Source organism: Hyaena hyaena, unplaced genomic scaffold (genome assembly GCF_003009895.1).
Source record: "Hyaena hyaena isolate Hyena2069 unplaced genomic scaffold, ASM300989v1 scaffold_209, whole genome shotgun sequence".
In the NCBI taxonomy this organism is placed as follows: domain Eukaryota; kingdom Metazoa; phylum Chordata; class Mammalia; order Carnivora; family Hyaenidae; genus Hyaena; species Hyaena hyaena.
In genome coordinates this window covers 2,172,638-2,195,207 of record NW_024080844.1, presented here as the reverse complement: position 1 = coordinate 2,195,207, position 22,570 = coordinate 2,172,638, and the positions used below count along the sequence as shown (strand labels likewise).

At 38.5% G+C, this 22,570-nt stretch overlaps 1 protein-coding gene across 2 annotated transcripts in view; it reads left to right on the top strand.

The window, feature by feature from the left end:
- KLHL20 (kelch like family member 20) overlaps window positions 1-20,002 on the top strand; it is a 56,683-nt gene extending 36,681 nt beyond the window's left edge. For both annotated transcript variants that reach the window (XM_039242367.1, XM_039242366.1), the window contains exons 8-12: window positions 3,951-4,094; window positions 11,075-11,208; window positions 12,234-12,442; window positions 15,586-15,692; window positions 19,651-20,002. In XM_039242367.1, the coding sequence (XP_039098298.1) occupies window positions 3,951-4,094; window positions 11,075-11,208; window positions 12,234-12,442; window positions 15,586-15,692; window positions 19,651-19,735 (679 nt within the window). In that variant the 3' untranslated portion in view covers window positions 19,736-20,002. The remainder of the gene's footprint in view (window positions 1-3,950; window positions 4,095-11,074; window positions 11,209-12,233; window positions 12,443-15,585; window positions 15,693-19,650) is intronic.
- The last annotated feature ends 2,568 nt before the right edge of the window (window positions 20,003-22,570 follow it).

The window sequence follows — 22,570 nt, the reverse complement described above, 5'->3', positions numbered from 1 at the left end:
ATACTATCCAAAGCAATCTGTGCTTTCAATGCAATCCCAATCAAAATTGCACCAGCATTCTTCTCAAAGCTAGAACAAACAATCCTAAAATTTGTATGGAACCACAAAAGATTCCCAAATAGCCAAATGTTGAAAAAGAAAACCAAAGCGGGAGGCATCCCATCCCAGACTTTAGCCTCTATTATTACAAAGCTGTAATCATCAAGACAGCATGGTATCAGCACAGAAACAGACACATAGACTGTTCTCTAGAGGAGAAAGCAGGCAAAAACCTCTTTGACCTCAGCCTGAGCAGTTTCTTGCCCGGCACATCTCCAAAGCAAGGGAATTAAAAACAAAAAAGAACTATGGGGACCTCATCAAGATAAAAATCTTCTGCACAGCAAAGGAACCAATCAACAAAACTAAAAGGCAACTTGACGGAATGGGAGAAGATATTTGCAAATGACATATCACATAAAGAGCTAGTATCCAAAATCTATAGAGAACTTACCAAACTCAGCCCCTGAAAAACAAAGAATCGAGTGAAGGAATGGGCAGAAGACATGAATAGACACTTTTCCAAAGAAGACATCCAGATGGCCAATAGACACATGAAACGATGTTCAGTATCCCTCATCATCAGGGAAATACAAATCAAAGCCACACTGAGATACCACTTCACACTGGTCAGAGTGGCTAAAATGAACAACTCAGGAAACTACAGAAGCTGATGAGGAGGTGGAGAAATGGGAACCCTCTTGCACTGTAGGTGGGAATGCAAACTGGTACAGCCACTCTGGAAAACAGTGTGGAGTTTCCTCAAAAAGTTAAAAATAGAGCTACGCTATGACCCAATAATTGCACTACTAGGATTTTATCCAAAGGATATGGGAGTGCTGGTTCAAATGGGCACATATACCCCAATGTTATAGCAGTGCTTTCAACAATAGCCAAATTATGGAAAGAGCCTAAATGTCCATCAACTGATGAATGGATAAAGAAGATGTGGTTTATATATACAATGGAATACTACTTGGCAATGAAAAAAGGATGGAATCCTGCCATTTGTAGCAACATGGATGGAACTGGAGGGTATTAATGCTAAGTGAAATAGGTTAGTCAGAAAAAGACAGGTATCCTATATATTCACTCATATGTAGAACTGGAGAAACTTAACAGAAGATCATGGGGGAAAGGAAGGGGAAAAAATAGTTACAAACAGAGAGGAAGGTTGGCAATCCATAAGACACCCTTAAATACAGAGAACAAACTGAGGGTTGATGGGGAGTGGTAGGGGAGTGGGGAAAATGGGTGATGGGCATTGAGGAGGGCACTTGTTGGGATGAGCACTGGGTGTTGTATGTACGTGATGAATCATGGGAATCTATCCCCAAAACCAAGTGTATACACAGTATATACACTGTATGTTAGCCAACTTGACAATAAATTATATTAGAAAAAAAATCCTGCAACATATAAAGATCTAGAGGTATACGGGCACCTGGGTGGCTCAGGCAGTCTGACTCCTGATTTTACTTAGGTTATGATCCCAGGGTCGTGGGATTGAGCCCTGCATCAGGCTCCAAATGGAACATAGAGCCTGCTTAAGATTATCTCTCTCTCCCTCTGCCCCTCTCCCCTGTTTGCTCTCTCTCTAAAATAAAAAAAAAAAGAAAAGAAAAGATCTAGAGGTATAGATTGTAGAGCTGAAAAACAAAACAGAGGGATTAGCTCCATAGACATTAAAAAAAAAAAATAAAACCACACACTGAAAAACAAATTGAGTTAGAGGTGCCTGGCTGGCTCAGTAAGTAGAACATGCAACTCTTGATATGAGAGTTGTGAGTTCAAGTCCCACAGCCCCACACTGAGTGTAGAAATTACTTAAAAGAATTAAAATCATTTAAAAAATAAAAATAAATTTAATCAAAGAAATAAGAATGGAAATGATTATATATTTACAACTTAATAATAATTAAGCCCAAATATATCAAAATGTGTGGAATGCAACTAAGGTAGTATTCAGAGGCAAATTTATATGCACTATAACTTAACATGCATTCATTTGAAAATAAGAAACATAAGAAAATAAATCATTCTTTTAAATCAAGAAGTTATTTTAAAAAGCCACAAAACAAAGAAAATACAAAGAAAAGAAAAAATGAAATTGAAAACAAATAAAATTGATATAATTACAAAAAGACAAATTGATAGTTTTTTGATAGTGTGTTGTATAATTTAAAATGCCTCAGTAGCTCAGTTGGTTCAGCAGCAGACTCCTGATTTCAGCTCAGGTCATGACATCAAGCCCCATGTTGGGCTATGTGCCCAGTGTGGAGCCGCTTAAGATTCTTTCTGTCCTCTCTCTGCCCCTCACACACTTGTACATGCATCAGTCTCTAAAAAAAAAAAAAAAAAAAAAAAAAGTAAATAGATGGAATAAAATGTTATTTTTAAAAAGGTGGGGGGAGTGGCACCTAGGCAACTCAGTTGAGCATGTGACTTGATTTCAGCTCAAGTTATGATCCCAGAGTCATGGGGTGGAGCTCTGTGTAGGGCTCCACACTGAGCATGGAGCCTGCTTTAGATTCTCTCTTTAGCACCACCCCCACTCTGTACCTATTTCCTGCTCATATGCTCTCTCTCTTAAAAAAAGGAAAAAAGAAACAAATGTACTCTATGCCCCATGATTTTACTTGTCATGATCCATTTGCACAAGGAAAACTATACAAGAATAATAACGTGTTTTTTAAATAATAAAGCCTTTTAATTATTATTATATTTCTCTACCCTGAGATCCACATTTCCTTCCAGAGAAATTTACAAGGAAGGGCCATATATCAGCAAAACCACAGGTTTTGAAGCATTTTCACAGAGATGAGAGTGTGAGGATGGGTTATCAATTATTAAGAGTTTCTGTCACTCAAATTTTCAATTAGGATACTTTCAGCTACAGGTTAACAGAAAACCTCTAGTAAGCAGGTTAAAATAATTTATTATTTTCCAGAAACACGGATTCTCAGGGCTTTAACTCCACCTCTCTGATATCTCCCTTAACTCTGCAATGCTTACCTATGGATTCCTTCTCAGGTAGATATCAAGAGGGCTGTAGCAGTTTTGAGCATCACATCTAGACATAACTCTGTCCAGAGGAAGAAAAGGGGCCATGTCTTCTTTCTGAAATTTTGGGAATAAGGATCCTTGCCAGAAACCCCAGTTCTTCCTAGCAGACCTTCCCCCATCAGTCATTAGCTAGAATGGTCTTTCCTAAACCACACACGGGCAAGATGAATGGGATTAGCATGATTGGTAAACTAACAGAGAAGAAATTATGCTGGGAGACTGCCACCATGATACCTTTATCTGAGGAGTACTTAATTCCAGTTTCTATAACCTAAATCCTCTTTAGTGCATATTCCACAATTTATCAATCCAGAATATACTCTGAGTATGTTTGAGTATATTGAAGTTGCCAACTTTAATAACGAAGACATTAAAATCATCTAGTATTAAGAGTTTCTCTTCACAGAATCTGTGTTTCATGGATTCTACAAGAATAAAACTAAAGGACAGAATCAAAAGGATACGAAGTGTCCCTACCTTTAAATATCTTCACTACAGGCTCTGTGACTTCTCAACCATTGTCACTTCTCAAGTGACAAGGCAATGAAGAGCTTAAGGAGGGCAGGGGAAAGTGATTATCCCTACATTAAGGTCTTAAACCCCTGTATGCCAAAATTATTTTTGGCATATTAGTAATTACTGTTTTAATGGCAAAATGTCATAAACAGTGTAAGGATACATCAGTAGGGATAGTACTTGTTTAAATAAAAATTAAAAACTAAAACATGAAATAGCTTTTCATATGCTTTAATTATTAATCAGCCCATATTTAGAGGAAAGATATGTAAATTGAGCCTGACTTTCTTTGTGTAATACAAACTCTGCCCTTAATGTGTTCTCTGCAGGTATGACCCTAAGACAAACCAGTGGAGCAGCGACGTGGCTCCTACAAGCACGTGCAGGACTAGTGTTGGTGTGGCAGTGCTCGGAGGCTTTCTCTATGCTGTGGGGGGCCAGGATGGTGTGTCCTGCCTCAACATTGTTGAGAGGTGATTTCTTTAAGTCATTTTCAATTTTTTAAAAGAATAAAATAAAGGGCTCTGTAAATGAAAGAGTTGAGGACACCAAGGAATCCACCATTCAGTGGATACCATACCCATGGGCCTTAAGGGAAAAGTTTTCAGTTGATTTGAAGTCTAGGAAGATCAAAGATATAACCTGATTTTTCAAACTATTTGTTATACTGATTGAGCCTAACATTGAAGAGTGGGAACCATATTTTAAATTGCCTTCTGTATATGATACCAAGTGTACCACTTCTGCAATCTGTTCTGTTTCCCCAATCCTTGGAGTGTATTTAGTGACTTTGCCCAGACTTTCTCCAAAACAATGACTAAAGTAATAATACTTTGTCTAGCATATCTTACAAATATCCCAAAGTATATGGATTCTCATTAATTCTTGAAGTATACTTAGGGAGATCTGGGTCGGCTGCCAAAGTGTAATTTATACTTTTACAAATCATTTAATTTGAATGAAATAGATTCTATTCTTAATTTCTTGCTCCATCAGTTTTCTGACATTCTGTCTTAGAGATTGGATTTTTGGAGGCTCATGTGTTATGATTATTGGCAAGAACATACCATATTTCGTTCTCACTTCTTAAAAAGAAATGCTTCATGACTCTTCAGAATATTTCAAATAGTAGTTATTGGTTGGATTACCATGTTTAAGTTGAAGAGTTTAACTCTGCCTTAAATAGAGATAGAGTTGCAGGTAACTCTTGAAAGCCATTTTTTAAAATTATTTTTCTGTTAAGAAACTTATTTCTCTACTTTTGAAACTCTGTTCAAGAGGATTCTGGGAAGACAGCAACAGGTAATCTCTCCAAATTCCCACATAAGAATAGAGCAATAGATAGCAAAGCTTCCAAACAGGTTATGGAACTTGTTTGGATGACAGGGTGAATGTACTTAACACTACTGAACTGTACACTTAAAAATAATTACAGTGGTAAATTTAATGTGTATTTTACCACAACTTTTACAAAGTTTAAAATGGAGCTAGGGGAGAGGGTATCCCCATAAACATCAAAACACCAATAGGCAAAAGCAAAGTACCAAAAGACACAAGACCTACATGGTATCAGTGTTTGTGCAGGAGAAAATACAAAGAAGCAATCAGAAACATGGCAGATTAAGAACAGAAGAACCCCAAAATAGACAATACATATTTATTAGGAAGTGTGAGAGCAAAATTTATGACCAACAGCTGTGACTAAGAAGGGTTTTGCTTACTCCTGTTATAGAGTAAGTGCAAGGGACCTGTAATAAGATCTGAATGACTTAGAAAAGAGTTGTTCAACCTCAGCACTTATGCCATTTTGCACCAGATAACTCTTTGTTGTGGGGGGCTCTGCTGTTCATCGTCACATGTTTAACATCATCCTTGGCCTCTTCCCACTAAATACCAGTAGCGCACACCTGGTTGTGACAACCAAAGGTCTCTAGATATTGCCAGATGTCCCTGGATGGGGAGAGGAGTGGTGCAAAGCCACTGTAGTTGAGAACCAGCTGGGCTAGAGCCATCTAGTCCCTTAGAAACCCTCAGAACTAACCAGCAGGATGACCTTCCAGAACAGGGCTCACATTTCTGGGTGCAGGATCAAAATTGAGTAGGACAGAGTTAACATCCAATGAGAAGAGAAGGCCAAGATGAAAAGGAGGACCAGTGAATAAAGCTAATAAATCTCAGGAAGCAAACCACTCTACTTTTTTAACACTATAGGAAAAAACTAGAATTTAGATTACTATCATACCTTTTGAAAGCAATATTTTATGCCAGAAGAAAATGGAATAATGTACTTAAGATATTCAAAGAAAATATAAGTTAAATATTTTATACCTGGAGAAACTGAAGTATGAAGGGCACAAACTGTTAACATGTGAGAAATTAGGGAAAATTGTTCCCATGAGTCCTTACTAAGGAATCTACCACAGAACTTCAGACAGAATTGCTTGAGAGATCTTGATAGAGGGTGAGCATGAAACATATGGTGAATTCAAGAACTCTGAGTAAAGGGTGAAAAGAGAGTAGCATGCACCAGCTGTATGCTCAGTTGGTGCAAAGGTGGTACAAGTATTTTCAAAACTGGAAGGAGAATGGGAAGAGTGAAGCAAAAACTATTTTAATTGTTCTCAGGGATATTGAAGTGATAGTATTGCTATTCTGAGACTGTTGTGTGTATGTGGAATAAAGGAAATGGGTATGGGTTATTCTAATTCTACCCTCTTCAGGGTTCTTGATTTGGAAGGATATGAATGTAAAATAGAAGTTAAGTAAAAGAACTTGTAGCCTGAATGTCTGTTTGAATTAAATTTCTCATTTAAAAATAATTATATTCTAGCTCTGTCAATTGAAGAGGCCTAGGAATAATGACCAACTAGTGTCAGTGAATGTCTCTATTCCTGGACTTGTGTCTTGAAGTTCTGTTTCCCTAAAAGAAACCAGGGCTTTTTGGAGAAATGTTTGATTCCACATTTAGGACAGGAAATGTACAAATAAGCCTTGACCAGCTTGTCATACCAGAATACAAGCCATCTATCAAAGACTAGTAGATGTCAAAGAGAGTCAAGAACAAAGTTGAAGATGTTTCCATTTGACCAAAGAAGGGACAGTTTAAACTTTAAAAGAGACAGTAATTGTGATTGATTAAAATCCAATCAATATATTTAAATCTATGAGTTCCTACTGACATTTTTTAAAACTCTACTTAGTTGCCTTTAGAAATAACAGGGAATTAATCTATCATCTTTAGGACTAGTAAAAGATTGAAACTAGTAAGGTTTCAAGTAAGTAAAAGATTGAAACTAGTTAGGACTAGTAAAAGAGTGAAAGAAGCATGCATATATCCAACCCTATCACATATGAATTGGGTAAAAAAGAGTAGATAAGAGGATTGTTTCTTTGTAAAAACATCCAAATAAAGGAACATAAATTTTGCAACACTCAGTAAATAAGTAGACCTAGGCATTAATAATTAACAGCTGCTAACATACCACCTTCTGTAGTTTTGCCAAAGGGACCAAATGTGGTCTAATCAAACTTCTGGATCCAGAAGTTCTGCCAATTTGCAGAACATACAGAGGACAGACCAATGCATTGAATTGCACTGTGAGTGTCCCGTCAGTCAAATCCACGTGTGGGGAAAATTTTAGGTTGACTACCCCAAGTTCTAAAAGATGAATTGTGGGGGCAGAAGGGGCATGGAGGAAGAACCTGTTGATAAAAAGAGTCTTTGAAAAATTATAACAAACAAGAGTAAGTATCTAGGGATGCACACTTGGGTGGTAAAAACTGTAAAGAAACACAAGGAAGTGATTACTGTAAAAGTCAGGATAATGGTTATCTTGTTTGGAGGAAGGCATTGAGTTTGGAAAGAGACACATCCAAAGGGCTTCCAGTGTGTCAGGCAAACTTATTTTTCTTTGCCTGGGTGGTAGGCTTTCCTTATAGGATCTCATTAAACTATACATTTGTTTCATGTGGCTTTCTTAGTCAATGTTTTATTTTATAATAGAAAGTTTTAAGAATTATGCAAAGACTTCAGCTTCCAAGGAGAATGCAGTAAGTAGTGACAGCCATCACTCCCACTGCAGCAACTAGGGGAGAATGAGAGCACAAATATACTTTTTTAGGGGTACCTGAGTGGCTCAGTTGGTTAGGAGTCCAACTCTTGATTTCAGCTCAGGTTGTGATCTCACAGTTCGTGAGTTCAAGCCCCACATCAGTCTCCATCCTGTCAGTGCAGGGCCTACTTGGTATTCTCTCCCTCTCTCTTTGCCCCTCTCCTGGTCACGCGCTCTCACTCAGTTGCTCTCTCTCAAAATAAATAAATAAACTAATGTGTGTGTGTGTGTGTGTGTATATAATTTTTTTTTTTAACATCAGAGATATGTGAAAGTAACAAGGGCTAGGTGAACTAAAATTCGATTGAAGAGGAAGCCCATTGTGTGAGCTGAGATCATCAGCTATTTTCTTCCCTGGGGATGTTTTTGCCAAGTCTAAAGGCAAAAGGATTTTCCTGGAAGAGAGGTATATCAGTAGAACTTTTAACAGTCATGCAGGTTGACATGACAGATTGGAATCTAGGACAATTCCAAACATACTGCTGTTTTTCCCCATGAGATGTTTTCTGAGTGCTGGGGTAGCTCAGGAGACTAGGGAACCAGAGTAAGTGAAATCTTATGGAACCCTCAGAGCTTAAATAAAGCCCTGCTGTGGGGAGAGACCTGAAACAAATACATGTATTCCCAGATTTGGGTTCCTACAGTTACTTTGGTGTCTTCTTTTCACGTTTTTCAGCCTTTCGGTGTCTGCTGGTCAATTTTTTAACATTCTCTGTAGTCAAATAACTGATATAACTTCGGTTTTCCTTAGTGGGTCTTGATTGATAAATTACTAGTGTTCAGAAGTAAATATGATAAAAATCGGAATGTCTTATCCTTGAGACATTTGAAAATAGAGGTGGACAGAGTCTAACGAAAGCTCAATTCCTGAATGGATGGAGCCGATCAATATTTCACCCTCACCTGCCTAATACAGGAAAGAATGAATCTACCGCAGGTGGAGTGAAAATGAGAGGGTAATACCAGTTCCACCTTCTAGGATTCCATTCCCTTATAATAATGCCCAGCATACAATAAAAAATTATGAAACATCTGAAGAAACAGAAAAATATGGCCAATAGCTGTGAGAAAAAAAATAGAAGCATTTAGAGTTAACAGAAAAATACATTAAATAATAAATAAAATAGAGGATAAGATTAAAATTGGGTAAAAGGTTGAAGAATTTAAATACGGAATTGGAATCTAAAAATAATATGTGTTCTACAACTGAAAAACATAATATCTAAAATTAAGAACTCCTTGAAATGAGATTAACTAGACACCGTGGAAGTAGACAGACACAGAAGACCAAATAATGAACTCAAAGACAGATTAATAGAAAAGGTGGCTTAGTCGGTTAAGCGTCCAACTTTCGCTTAGGTCATGATCTCGCGGTTCGTGGGTTCAAGTCCCGCGTTGGGCTCTGTGCTGACTGCCAGCTCAGAGCCTGGAGCCTATTTCAGAGTCTGTGTCTCCCTCTCTCTCTGACCCTCCCCTGCTCACTCTGTCTCTCTCTCTCTCCTAGAAATAAATAAAAATAAAAAAATAAAGAAAGAAAATATCCAAACAGAGGAAGAACAGAGAAAACAGAATGGAAAGAACAGACTCTAAGGGACTCATGGGACACAGTCTAACATACATGTAACTTGAGTCCCAGAAAGAGAGAGATAATAGGAGAAGCCATATTTGGAGACAGAATTTTTGGCTGAGAATTTTCTAAAAGTGATGAAACAAACATAAAGTTTATTCAAAGTGCGTGAACTTCAGGAAACCTTCACTGACTAACTAACCATAACCTTTCTCCAGGTCCTCCGTTCTCCAGTATTTATATTTCTGCTTCTTTCATCTGTGTTAGTTACCACATTCTCAGAATCTGTTTGGAGGTTTTTCCTTTTCTCTTGCCTCTTAAGAGCAAGGTCTATTTTTAGTATCATTTATTTTATATTTCCTGCAATATTGATATAGTTTGCTATACAGTACTTAATATAATAATGAAATTTCCCACCCATGTAATAAAATGGCAGCACTGTTCCAATTTTTATCATATTTACTTCTGAACACCAGTAATTTATCAATCAGGACCCACTAAGGAAAACCAAAGCTATATCAGTTATTTGACTACAGAGAATGTTCAAAAATTGACCAGCAGATATTGAAGGGCTGAAAAAAGTGAAAAGAAGACACCAGAGTAACTGTAGGAACCCAGATCTGGGAATACAAAGGAGAAAGATGAGCTCTGTGGGAGCCTAGAAGCCTAGAAGACAGATCCCACAGAGCTAGAACTGTCAGCACCTGGCAGCTAGTGCTCTGAACAGATGTGACACTCCTCCATGAAGGGTTCTCTTCCTGGCTAATTTTGGAAGATTGTACTTTCCAAAGATGATTACAATACCTGCCATTTCACATGTTCTTTGTATAATTTGACTTTGACACTCTTCTTACTGAGAGATGGGATTTATGTTTCCTCCCCTTGATTCTGGGCCGCTTTACAGGAATACCAAAAGTGGCCCTATGTGACTCCTAGGGCTAGGTCATAAAAGGTGATACATCTTTCACTTGGATCTCTTGGGGCACCTTTGAAGCCCTGAGCTGCTTGAGGTTGCCATGCTGAGAGGAAGCCCAAGTGAGCTGGCGTGGAGAGATGCTGAGGCTACTTGGAGACATGCCTGGCCAGCCCCCGGCTGTGTTAGCATTCTGCCCTTCCAGCCCCAGCCACAGTCTGAGAGCAGCCAGACACCTGAGCCAGAACTTCCCTGTGAGGCTTTTCCCACATTCCTGACCCATGGAAACAGGAGTTAATAAATTTAGTTTTGAGTCCCTGAGTTTTGGGGTGACTTACACAGTTGTGATACTCTTACCTCAGGAGCTCAGAGGAAGTGTCTCACAGAACCATGACTAAGACTTCCAAGAGGCACAACAAGGCTGGTTTTGGAAGTGTCAGGAAAAGGCTAGAAGCTGCAATTCACTGGTTCAGTCAGAGTGAAAGAGCCTTTGCTGAGACAAGGCTGACAGGGTTGGCAAACACACAGAAAGGAGCCTGTCCCTTCTCCTGCCTTGGACTTCTAGTGCCTGGCCCTTCCTCTCGGCAGAATCTAACAGACAGCCAAGCATGGCTAAGGGGAAATGCTCTTTTCAGAGTTCTAGCACCAGCATCACAAGGCTGAATATAGGAAACAGCTGAATAACGGACACAGGCACAAACCCTAAGACTTCTTTTCCTAATAACCAAGTAAAATATGTTAGATTCTCACATGTGACCATAGCATGTATCCAACAGATCTTCGGCATGATTTCACACCTTGTGAAAAAGGCCTCACTTAATCAAAACAGGAGTACAGGCTTTGGTTTCTCCCTCACTGCAGGTATGATCCAAAGGAAAACAAATGGACTCGAGTGGCTTCTATGAGCACCAGAAGACTAGGCGTGGCCGTGGCTGTGTTAGGAGGCTTCTTATATGCTGTAGGTGGCTCTGATGGGACATCTCCACTCAACACAGGTGAGTACCTTCCAAGGTCAGCCTGGTTCCCCCAAAGCAGCACATTCCTCAGGAGAATCCCCCTACAAAAGAGTATAAAAATCCAGGTTATCCTGTAATTTTAAATTACAGATATAAATTATAAAATTTATATAATATTTATATAAATAATATAATTACTTATAATAATTTAATTAATTGAACATTATTTGACCCCTAAGAGAGTACAGTTCTCAGCTTTTCTTCTGCTCCTTCTGCAGGCATAGTCTTCTACTGTATTCCCAAAATATTTCTTTGTCCTTTCCTCTTTACAAGCTTCTAGGAATTTATAATGAATAACAGAACTGTTTTCCTAATATGCTTATTTCCCTGCCCCACCCCCAACCATCTCTCCTTATAAAAACCAAAACAAACCTATGTTATAATCTAAAAATAAATAAAAACTTATAACTAGAAGCTGGTTTATATGTTAGTCCTTTCTATTTAGAGATAATGGATATTTTTGCCCAAGGATGTTAGTGTGGCACCTGTATCAGATCCATTGTCACTTATCTTGTCTTCTGCTTAGAGTGCAGTAGGAATACAAGCAAAGGGACACAACAGCACAGAAGTTGTCTGATCATGACAATAAATTAGTAGTATGGAATGGTGCTGACAGGTCTTACAGTCTAATCCCCTCATTTAAAGGGCACCTGGGTGGCTCAGTCTGTTCGGTGTCTGGCTCTTGATCTCAGCTCAGGTCATGAGTTCAGGCCCCAAGTTGGGCTCTATCCTGGGCGCAAAGACTACTTGAAAAAAAGAAACGATGAGGCCATGAGTCATATAGTCGGAACTAGAACTAAGGTACCTTCTACCATATACCCAAACAAAACCCATCCCTGATGAGATTATGTTGGTATTGTCCAAAGATATACAAGCCCTTCTCAGAAGCGAAAATCAGATTGTGTATCAAAAATATGTGTTATCACAAAATTTTAATGGCTATGAGGAAAATTAGAGGTGAAAAGAAATGGTTGAATTGTCACTTGCTATTTTTCCCCCTACAGTGGAGCGCTACAATCCTCAGGAAAACAGATGGCACACCATAGCTCCTATGGGGACCCGGAGGAAACACCTAGGCTGTGCAGTGTATCAGGACATGATCTATGCCGTAGGAGGTAGAGATGATACTACAGAGCTTAGCAGCGCTGAGAGATACAACCCCAGAACTAACCAATGGTCTCCGGTGGTGGCTATGACATCCCGCCGTAGTGGAGTAAGTGCCTCACTACTGAAAATGTGGGGAAAAAGCATGAAGAGAGGGTTGTGTGGGAGAGCTCTGATCTGTAAAATACTGGGACAGTAAAGAGGTGCACTGTTTAGGCAGAACAACCCCTGCTACTTTTGTACTGGAAAAAAAAAATAATATAATTGCTGTTATCTTTGATGGTTAAATATCTCATAGTCAATTATATCTTTAATGATAGAATTATTTTTTGTGATTTATCTTTCATCAGTTGTTTTCCTAAAAGACATTGCTCTATCTTATCCACTACCTTATCTAACTTCACCCATATTCATCTGTCTCAGTTAGAGCTAAATATTCCTAACTAATTTCTAACTAGTTTCTAGGTAATATTCTAAGTAGTTGGCACACCAGTTCAAATGTTTAGGCAGAAACACACCTGCCCCCACCACCAGTCTCCACAAATAGGGTTGAGTCTATCCCATCTGTAGTCTAGACCTGGTCAGGCTGATCTATGTCATGTTCTAGACCATGGATGACTTGTGACTACAAGTGACTTCCAGGGTGGAGTACAGAATTCACCCATCCTAGATGAATTGCTTCAGAGTGAACTGTAATCCATAAGCCACTGATTGTGTCAAGAGTCCATCGATGTGGGACAACAAGTGGGAGAAGCCAGCAGTAGCTAAAGAGTCTGTGATCTGAGGACAGAAGGGAGTAAATTCTGGTTTGCACAAATCAGGGAACACCACTGGTAGGCCTCAGCAGGTCAAAGCATTCCCATGCCTGTGGCTCTTTATTACTGGTGGTTAACAGCTTCTTGGTCACACTCCTATTGTTTTCACTGCTAAATTCTGATGATTTAGCAAATATTTATTTCCGTTTTCTTTTTTTTCAAGTAATTTATTTTTTAACTTACATCCAAGTTAGTTAGCATATAGTACAACAATGATTTCGGGAGTAGATTCTGTAATGCCCCTCACCCATTTAGCCCATCCTCCCTCCCACAACCCCTCCAGCAACCGTCTGTTCTCTGTATTTAAGAGTCTCTTATGTTTTGTCCCCCTCCCTGTTTTTATATTATTTTTGCTTCCTTTCCCTTATGTTCTTCTGTTTTGTATCTCAAAGTCCTCATATGAGTGAAGTCATATGATATTTGCCTTTCTCTGACTAATTTTGCTTAGCATAATATCCTCTAGTTCCACCCACACAGTTGCAGATGGCAAGATTTCACTCTTTTTGATTGCCGAGTAATACTCCATTGTGTGTGGGTCTTCTTTATCTTCTTTATCTCTTCATTGATGGACATTTGGGTTCTTTCCATACTTCGGCTATTGTTGATAGTGCTGCTATAAATATTGGGGTGCATGTGCCCTTTCAAAACAGCATACCGTATTCCTTGGGTAAATACCTTGTAGTGCAATTGCTGGGTCGTAGAGTGGTTCTATTTTTAATTTTTTGAGGAAGCGCCATACTGTTTTCCAGAGTGGCTCCACCAGTTTTTAGCAAATATTTATTAAGCACTTACTGTATGCTAGAAAAGCACAAATGAGTGCAATGACTCATCAAGGAGCTTCCAATTTAGTGAAGGAAAATGAAATGTTTACAGCTAACTATAAAAAAAATTATAGTAGTGGCATGTGCAGTATAGTAAAACATGGGAGAATATGCTTAGTGTGTTTGGGACAGTGAAGAGACTTATCAGAGAAAGTCACATGTTAGCTAGGCCATAAAAGAAGAATAAGATTTTCTAGAAGAGGGAAAGAAACCAACCAGGGAACAACATGCAAAAGTATGGAGGCGTGCATATGTGGCTCTTGAGAAACTTAACAGAAGACCATGGGGGAAGGGGAGGGAAAAAATAGTTACAAACAGAGAGGGAGGGAAGGAGGCAAACCACAAGAGACTCTTAAATACAGAGAATAAACTGAGGGTGAATGAGGGGGTGGGGAGGAGGGGGAATTGGGTGATAGGCATTGAGGATGGCTCTTGTTGGGATGAGCACTGGGTGTTGTATGTAAGCAGTGAACCATGGAAATGTATCCCAAAACCCAAGAGCACACTTTACACACTGATAGCCAATTTGACAATAAATTATATTAAAAAAAAAATACTTGGGGCGCCTGGGTGGCTCAGTCGGTTAAGTGTCCGACTTCAACTCAGGTCATGATCTCACAGTTTGTGGGTTTGAGCCCCATGTTGGGCTCTGTGCTGACAGCCAGCTCAGAGCCTGGGGACTGTTTCAGATTCTGTATCTCCCTCTCTCTCTGACCCTTCCCTGCTCACACTGTCTCTCTCTCTCTCTCAGAAATAAATAAAACATTAAAAATATATATATTTTTTAAAGTTTAAAAAAATAAAAAATAAAATACGTATTTTAAAGAAAATGAAATTTAAAAAAGAACAAACAGGGTTGACGGAGGAAGGTGGGTAAGCAATGGGCTAGATGGGTGATGTGTATTAGGGAGGGCTCTTATTGTGATGAGCACTGACTGTTGTATAGAAGTGATAAATCACTGAATTCTACTTCTGAAACCAATATGCAAACTAACTAAAATTTAAATTAAAAAAAGGAAAAAAGTCTTAAAAAAAGAAAGTATGGAAGGGTGAAAAACGTGTGGTATTTTCTGGGACCAGCAGTTAAATCAGTATTACTGCAACCTAGGGCACATAAGGAAGTGAGGCTAAACTGGGCTTGGATGGGTTTCTGGAGGGCCTGAACAACATAATAAGGACTTTAAGCTTAGGCAGTAGAGAGGCTTTGTTTTTAGAGGAAAGTGATAGCATGTGTATTTTTAACAATTTTAAACAGAGTTTTAGTGGCAATTTAGGTAGTGGATTAGAACAGTCGGATACCAAAGAGTGAGAGCCCTTTGGAAGTTCTTACTCCCAGTGATGCTTTTCCAAAGTTTTAAGAAATCTCTGTTTTTGACTCTGTGTAAATATTCTATTTACATATACAATATGAATTTACATATAGAATAAAAGGAATACAAAATTTTATTGTTCCAACAATGTAGATTTTTGCCATTATTTTTTACTCCGTATTCAAGTAAACCATAATTTAAAGCCTTAAAGAATTATCTTTTATTATTAAAGATTTATCTAGAAACCAGTGTAAATTTTCCCGGTGACTCTCTGGCTCCTTGAGCAGTGCTGTGTTGGTCCTACAGGTCGGCCTGGCAGTGGTGAATGGGCAGCTCATGGCCGTAGGAGGTTTTGATGGCACGACATACTTGAAGACCATTGAAGTTTTTGATCCTGATGCCAATACATGGAGGTAATGTTTAAGCTACATTGCAGATCACACTGCTCACTGGAAGATTGTGGGCATAAAGTTGCCCGTGACCGTCAAAATCAGGATGGTCAGTACACTGAGAAGTGCTTTTGCGGTACGTGGAAGGGAGCTCCAAGTTACCCATATTTGATGGCTTATTTTGACTCATTGCTCTAAAGTGACTGACGTCTTACAAAATCTTCTCTTTGGTAACTGTCCAGTTTTATAATAGAGAGATGGCAAACAGAAAAAAAACATCTCCTCTCTAACTTCGTCATGTTCAGCTGGGGAAAGTAAGGCACTGAGAAATAAAATGAACAAGTTAGCAATAGAGTTAAAATTAGAACTTGGGTCTTTTGCTCCTAATCTGTCACAATTTTTTGGTGTTCTTTTTGGTAGCTTTATGCCCAAGAAAAACAAATTGCAGTTACTGTTAAAAAATTATAGTTTATTTCATTTTAAAGCTGACTGTTTTCTTTAAGCTTTTAAAATCTATTTCTTTCTTTCTTTATTATTTTTAATCTAATTTATTGTCAAGTTGGCTAACCTACAGTGTAACCAAGTGTGCTCTTGGTTTTGGGGGCAGTTTCTCATGATTCATTGCTTACAAAGAATACTTAGTGCTCATCCCAACAAGTGCCCTCCTCAATGCCCATCACCCATTTTCCCCTCTCCCCCACTCACCCGCATCAACCCTCAGTTTTCTAAATTTAAAAGTGTCATATGGTTTGCCTCCCTCTCTGTTTGAAACTATTTTTTCCCCTACCCTTCCCCCATAGTCTTCTGTTAAGTTTCTCAAGTTCCACAGATGAGTGAAAACATATGGTATCTGTCTTTCTCTGACTTATTTTACTCAGCATAATACCCCCCAGTTCCATCCATGTTATTACAGATAGCAGGTGGGGTGCCTGGGTGGCTCAGTCAGTTAAGCGACCAACTCTTGATTTTGGCTTGGGTCATGATCTCACGGTCATGGGATTGAGACCATATCAGCGTGGAGCCTGCTTGGGATTCTTTCTCTCTCTCTCCCTCTCTCTCAAAATAAGTAAGTAGATTTTAAAAATAAGTTAATTAAAACCTATTTAAATATATTATTTATCTTATTTTGTTTTTAATGTTTCTCTAAATTTATTTCTTGAGAGAGAGAGAGAGAGAGATACAACATGAGCAGGGGAGGGTCAGAGAGAGAGGGAGATACAGAATCTGAAGCATGCTCCAGGCTCTGAGCTAGCTGTCAGCACAGAGCCCAATGTGGGGCTCAAAGCCACGAACTGTGAGATCATGACCTGAGCCAAAGTTGGATGCTTAACCAACTGAGCCCAGGCGCCCCTCTATTTTAAAGTCTATTAAATTTTAACAGTCAATTTAGGGAGGAGTCTCCCTTTTATTTAAGAGGTTTAATTATGTTAAACTATATAGGATTAATTTTACTCTACTTTAAATTGTTAACAATCTTAACAAATCTTTCCTAAGTACTTAAGTAGTTCTTATAAATTCACATAAATCAGATAACTCATGTATTTATTTTAACTATTCAAAAACTTTTACAAATTTAGTAAAATTCTCTTAAACTTTAAAACTTAAAATCAGAAGTCCAAATCTTTACTCAATCACACATTTTATACTCGATTCACAAAACTGGTCTGATAGATGCCTTAATATGCCAGAGTTGCTTAAATATTACAAGAACTTAAAATGTCAAATATATAGTTAATTCTCAAACTTAACACAAAATATTAATTGAATTAATTAGTTAAATGTACCTCCTGTTTATACTTAATTCCAAATATTAGCCTTCTAAGAAAACAGTTTTACCTTCCAAGCAACATGGGTTTTCCTTCTCAATAAATTTGGCTTATTTGCGTAAATATATCTAAGGGAACCACAGATACCAGTCTGGCCCAAGATGTGAGGCAGCAGACATTCTGAAAGATCTTTTTTATGACCATGAAAGATAAGCTGAGATCTCCTTTGTAGTCCTTATTCCAAAAGGGTCTGTGTCATAGTCCCTTCCTGCTGCGTTCTAAGTAGACATTTTGTCATTTTGAGCCTGTAACTACCCACCCAGATCTTTTCATCATTCTGGAAGATTCAGCTAATGAATGTACTGAGATCTTTTCAGTCTTCATGTCTGGGAAAGCCCTACTTTTACAGATATTTAATTGGCATGCTTTGGACCATACCGGTCTCTCATGTCTCTGTAAGGCTTGGTCATAATACTGAAGTCAGACTAAAAGTCAGGTATTGTAGCACTTTTGGCTTCTGTATCACATTTCACAACCTTGGTTCATTAAGTAAAGATTTACTGAGTGTTTTAGACCCTGGGATACAACAGTGAACAAAACAAACTTTTTTCTTTTTTTTTATGTTTTTATTTATTTCTGCGAGAGAAGCAGCATGAGCAGGGGAGGGTCAGAGAGAGAGATATACAGAATCTGAAACAGGCTCCAGGCTCTGAGCTGTCAGCACAGAGCCTGATGTGGGGCTTGAACTCACGAACCATGAGATCACAACCTGAGCCAAAGTTCATTGCTCAACAGACTGAGGCACCCAGGCACCCCAAACAAACTTCTGGGAGACTAGCAGTAACATACCAGGGGGTAGAAGCTCTGTGGTGACTAGCAAAGGCGGGTGGGAGTGCCAAAAGAGGAGTTTCCATTTTAAAATGTAGCCTAGGCAAGCCTCAACTGCAAAGGTGAACATTTTAGCAAAACCCAGTAGAGTTAAAGGAGAGATAGCAGGAGGTTTTCATGAATAGGAGCCGCTGCTCTGCCTCTCCCCCACATTTATGGCATATTTTCTTGCACACTCAGCTTTCTATTTTTAGTGGAAATTTGGGAAGACAGCCAAATTTTCTTCTGTTACTTAATCACTATGATCCTATGTAATTACCTATTTCTCAGTAACTATCACTAAACAGAATTAGTAACATGTGACCAAGTAATATTTATGAAATTCTTAAGGACCATCTATTGGGAGATTATGATCTACATTTTGGCCCAACTTAAAACCAGTTTTGCCTTAGAGCTGACAGAGGATCTAATCCTCTTTTCCATGGAAATCTTTACTTTTGAAGATGGTCTTGTTCACAGGTCACAAACTAGATGCTGACCTTATTTACTCCTATCCAGGTTCGGTCCATAAAGGGGGAGACTTGTCAGAATACATAGAAGACAAAAGGATAAAAGTAATTGAGGCTTAGGCAGAGGGAAGTGCGGGTAGGAAAATAGTATAGCCATTGTGAAAATTAGACACAAAAATGTAGAATATATGATTCTGTGTAATTGAAATCGGTGTAGGTATGGGGCGCCTGGGTGGCTCAGTCAGATAAGCGTCCGACTTCAGCTCTGGTCATGATCTCACGGTTCGTGGGTTCGAGCCCCATGTCGGGCTCTGTGCTGACAGTTCAGAGCCTGGAGCCTGTTTCAGATTCTGTGTCTCCCCCTCTCCCTGACCTCCCCTGCTCATGCTGTCTTTCTCTCTCTCTCAAATAAGTAAACATTAAAAAAAGAATCAGCGTAGGTGTAAAGTTTTAAAGTCATGATGCAAAATATGGATACAATGCTCTTATTCTTAAAACAGTATCCTGTGAGACCTTTTCAGCCAGTGTCTTAAATAATTCTACTACTTGCCAGTGCTCAATTCCAGCTCCTAATCTTTGGAAGAGATGTGCAGCCTGGTTGGCTGTTGGTTAAGCGTCTGATTCTTGATTTCAGCTCAGGTCACGACATCATAGTTCGTGAGACCAAGCCCTGCAGTGCGTGGAGCCCGCTTGGGATCTCTCTCTCCCTCACTCTGTGCCCCTCCCCTGCTCATGCTCTCTCTTCCCGTCTCAAAACAAATACATAAACTTTAAAAATATATATATTAGTTGTGATAGAAAATGTGTTTTATTAACACCTAAGTCATAGAAAAAAGCTGCTTTTTCCACTTTGAAATCTGATTTTATTTTTCTTTGCAGGTTATATGGCGGGATGAATTACCGTCGGCTGGGGGGTGGTGTAGGAGTTATTAAAATGACACATTGCGAATCTCATATATGGTGAACATCTAGAAGACAGTCGTGTATGCTCCTCTGTATTCTGAAGAGCTTTGACTTTGGAGCTTTGTACAGCTCTGGAAAACATTAGAACAAATTTTATCCTTTGCCGGTGCCTCAACATTTGGAAATACAAATACAGTGAAAGTACTTCAATTGCAAGATGCCACCTTTGCACAAAAATTTTCAATTCTGTGCAGAATATTTATTTTTGGTTTTAATTTATCATGGTTTTTGTTATTGTTGTTGGGTTTTGTTGTTTCATTTTGTTTTGCTTCGGATTTAACCTTCCTCCCACTAAAAAAGGAAAAAGAGGGTAAGAAAAAAGGCAAAAAACTCCAAGCAGTAAAAATTTATTTTTAAGATATTAAATTTGAAAATACTAATAAGGGGAGAAGGGCTGTACATGATCTAGTTGTTATTGCTAGGCACTCCTTCCACATGGCTCCACTGCTTACAAGGACCACCAGTGACAAAGACAGGGCTGCAAACTGTATTATTTAGCCATCATTCTTGCACTAAGCACCAGAAGACTTGAAAATCTAAAAAAAAAAAAAACAAAAAAAAAACCAAACCAAAAAAAACAGAAAAAGGAAACACTCATTTTAAACAGTACAACTCAAAAGGAATACTAACTAGATATAACCAGGACTCCGACACTAAAGTTTTCATCAGTGGAAGTTTGCATCTTTTCCTTCCATATGAACTTGTTTTCCAATATATTTAGTCTTTTCTCAAAATAATATTTTCATAGAATTTCTGCTAGGTCCAGAGCTCTGCTCAGTGCCTCTGTAAAAACACTATACAGTTCTTATATGCTATCTTGAGAATCCTGCAATAGAATCATGTGCTACTCTGCAAGAGTTTTTGCTCAAAAATATTACTGACTGAAACAACTTTCCTTGTTTCCTTATTGCTACTAAGGACCAGCAGGGAGAAATGTCCTCTCCCCAGCAGTGAATACTGTTATGCAACTTACACTTGATGCTCAGGCCTGCTGAAGCTGAGGCTGACCTGTAATCACAGCCTCCAAGGGAATGAATTCTTCAGTTCGTGTAATAGTACATGCTAATGAGTAAAATTGAGGCATTTTATTAATAAAACCTTGGTTCTTTTATACAAACTATATATATATCATTATCTTCATTCTATAAAGCCTCTGTTACTACTTCTCTCAAATTGTACTTTCTGGTGAAAAGTTAAAATTTTTAAGGAAAAAAATGATACAAATTTCAGTGGTCAGAGTTTTATCATTGTGTTCATAGAGCAATTCTTTTCAGTGTATTTTGCAGGAAAATCTTTGAATAAGACTTAAGTCACAACCAAAAGGAATAACCTTCTCTCTCCCCCCAACTACAAAAATGTTTGGCAACTTTGTGTTTACATTTAAAGATCATATGCACCTTTACAAGGAAAATAAATAAAGTATTTGGTAAAGTTGTTTACATGTATCATTTATGCTTTTTTCTAGCATGTATAACTTTTTTAAATAAAGGTAGTATTTACCATAAAACAACTTTTGGTTAATGCTTTTTAGTGCTTGTGTCTCTGCTGTTTAGTTTCTATATCATTTATATTTCCTATATGTGAAGCTGTAAGTTCTTGCAACCTGAAGGAATAAAGGATTGCCAGCTAGAACAATGAATTTTTAATTATGTATTTTATATAATTGTATTTTATCACCTAACCTCTAAACTTATTTTCTGGTGTAGCACTCAAGAATCATATGCTTTTGAGCTAGAAGGACTCTTAACAGTCATGTGGGCCAACCCCACTTATTTCTCTGCTCTAAGAACAAAAACCAAAGAGTAAATAAATACACTCAGTGATAGAACCAACATTCAATATCATTTCCCCAAACTCCCACTCCATTTCTCTTTCTACACCACACTGCTACTCCCAGCCTACTTGAAACATGGCTTGTAATTAAATATTCTAACAGACTTTAACTAAACCTGGTATGTAACATTAAAAAAGTATAAACACTTTTATGTGATCCTTACAGTACTGTATCATTAAATTAGTCTTCAAGACCAAAATCACATATTTCCCAAGACTCTACTATTGCATAAATCTTAAGAAAAGGAGAGGAATAAGAACAGGAACAAAAATCTAGGGATTAGACTCTCCAGATGTAGCAAAGTTCCCAGCAGGAACAATTCATAGGACAGTGAGTGATTCAAGAGCAGAGACCCAGCAACTACAGAACTGGCTAAAGTGTTCATTGGGGCCTAAAGGGTTTTTTCCTTCCACTGAAAGTGGTCCAGTTTTATTATTGAATAATATTGGGGCGCCTGGGTGGTTCAGTCGGTTGAGTGTCCAACTTCAGCTCAGGTCAGGTCCATTGGTGAGTTTGAGATCTGCGTCAGGCTCTGTGCTGATAGCTTGGAACCTGGAGCCTCTTTGGGGGGGGGGGGGGGGAGAGAGAGAGAGAGAGAGAGAGAGAGTGTGTGTGTGTGTGTGTGTGTGTGTGTGTGTGTGTACGTGTGCACGCGCACGCCCCTCCCCTGCTTGCACTGTCTCAAAAATAAACATTTAAAAAATTATTGAATAATATTTACCTATCAGATAAACGACACTGCTATAAAAGAATATTAACTTATTTGCATAGTGATTTCCACAGCTTTATGAAGTTGAGTTTGGAGTTGGGTTGGCAGTCAACTTAGGCTTGGAAAGTTAAAAGGACATGGTAGAAGCTGAACCTCACATCCCGATTCCAAATCCATTGTTCTCTATACTAGTCTCCAAACTAGGGGGCAGCAGTTTACCCTGTATCCTTCCCATTCCATGGACCCAAGAAGAGTTGTTGATTTTTCCATCTCTTTAGCTTTTTACTTGTTAG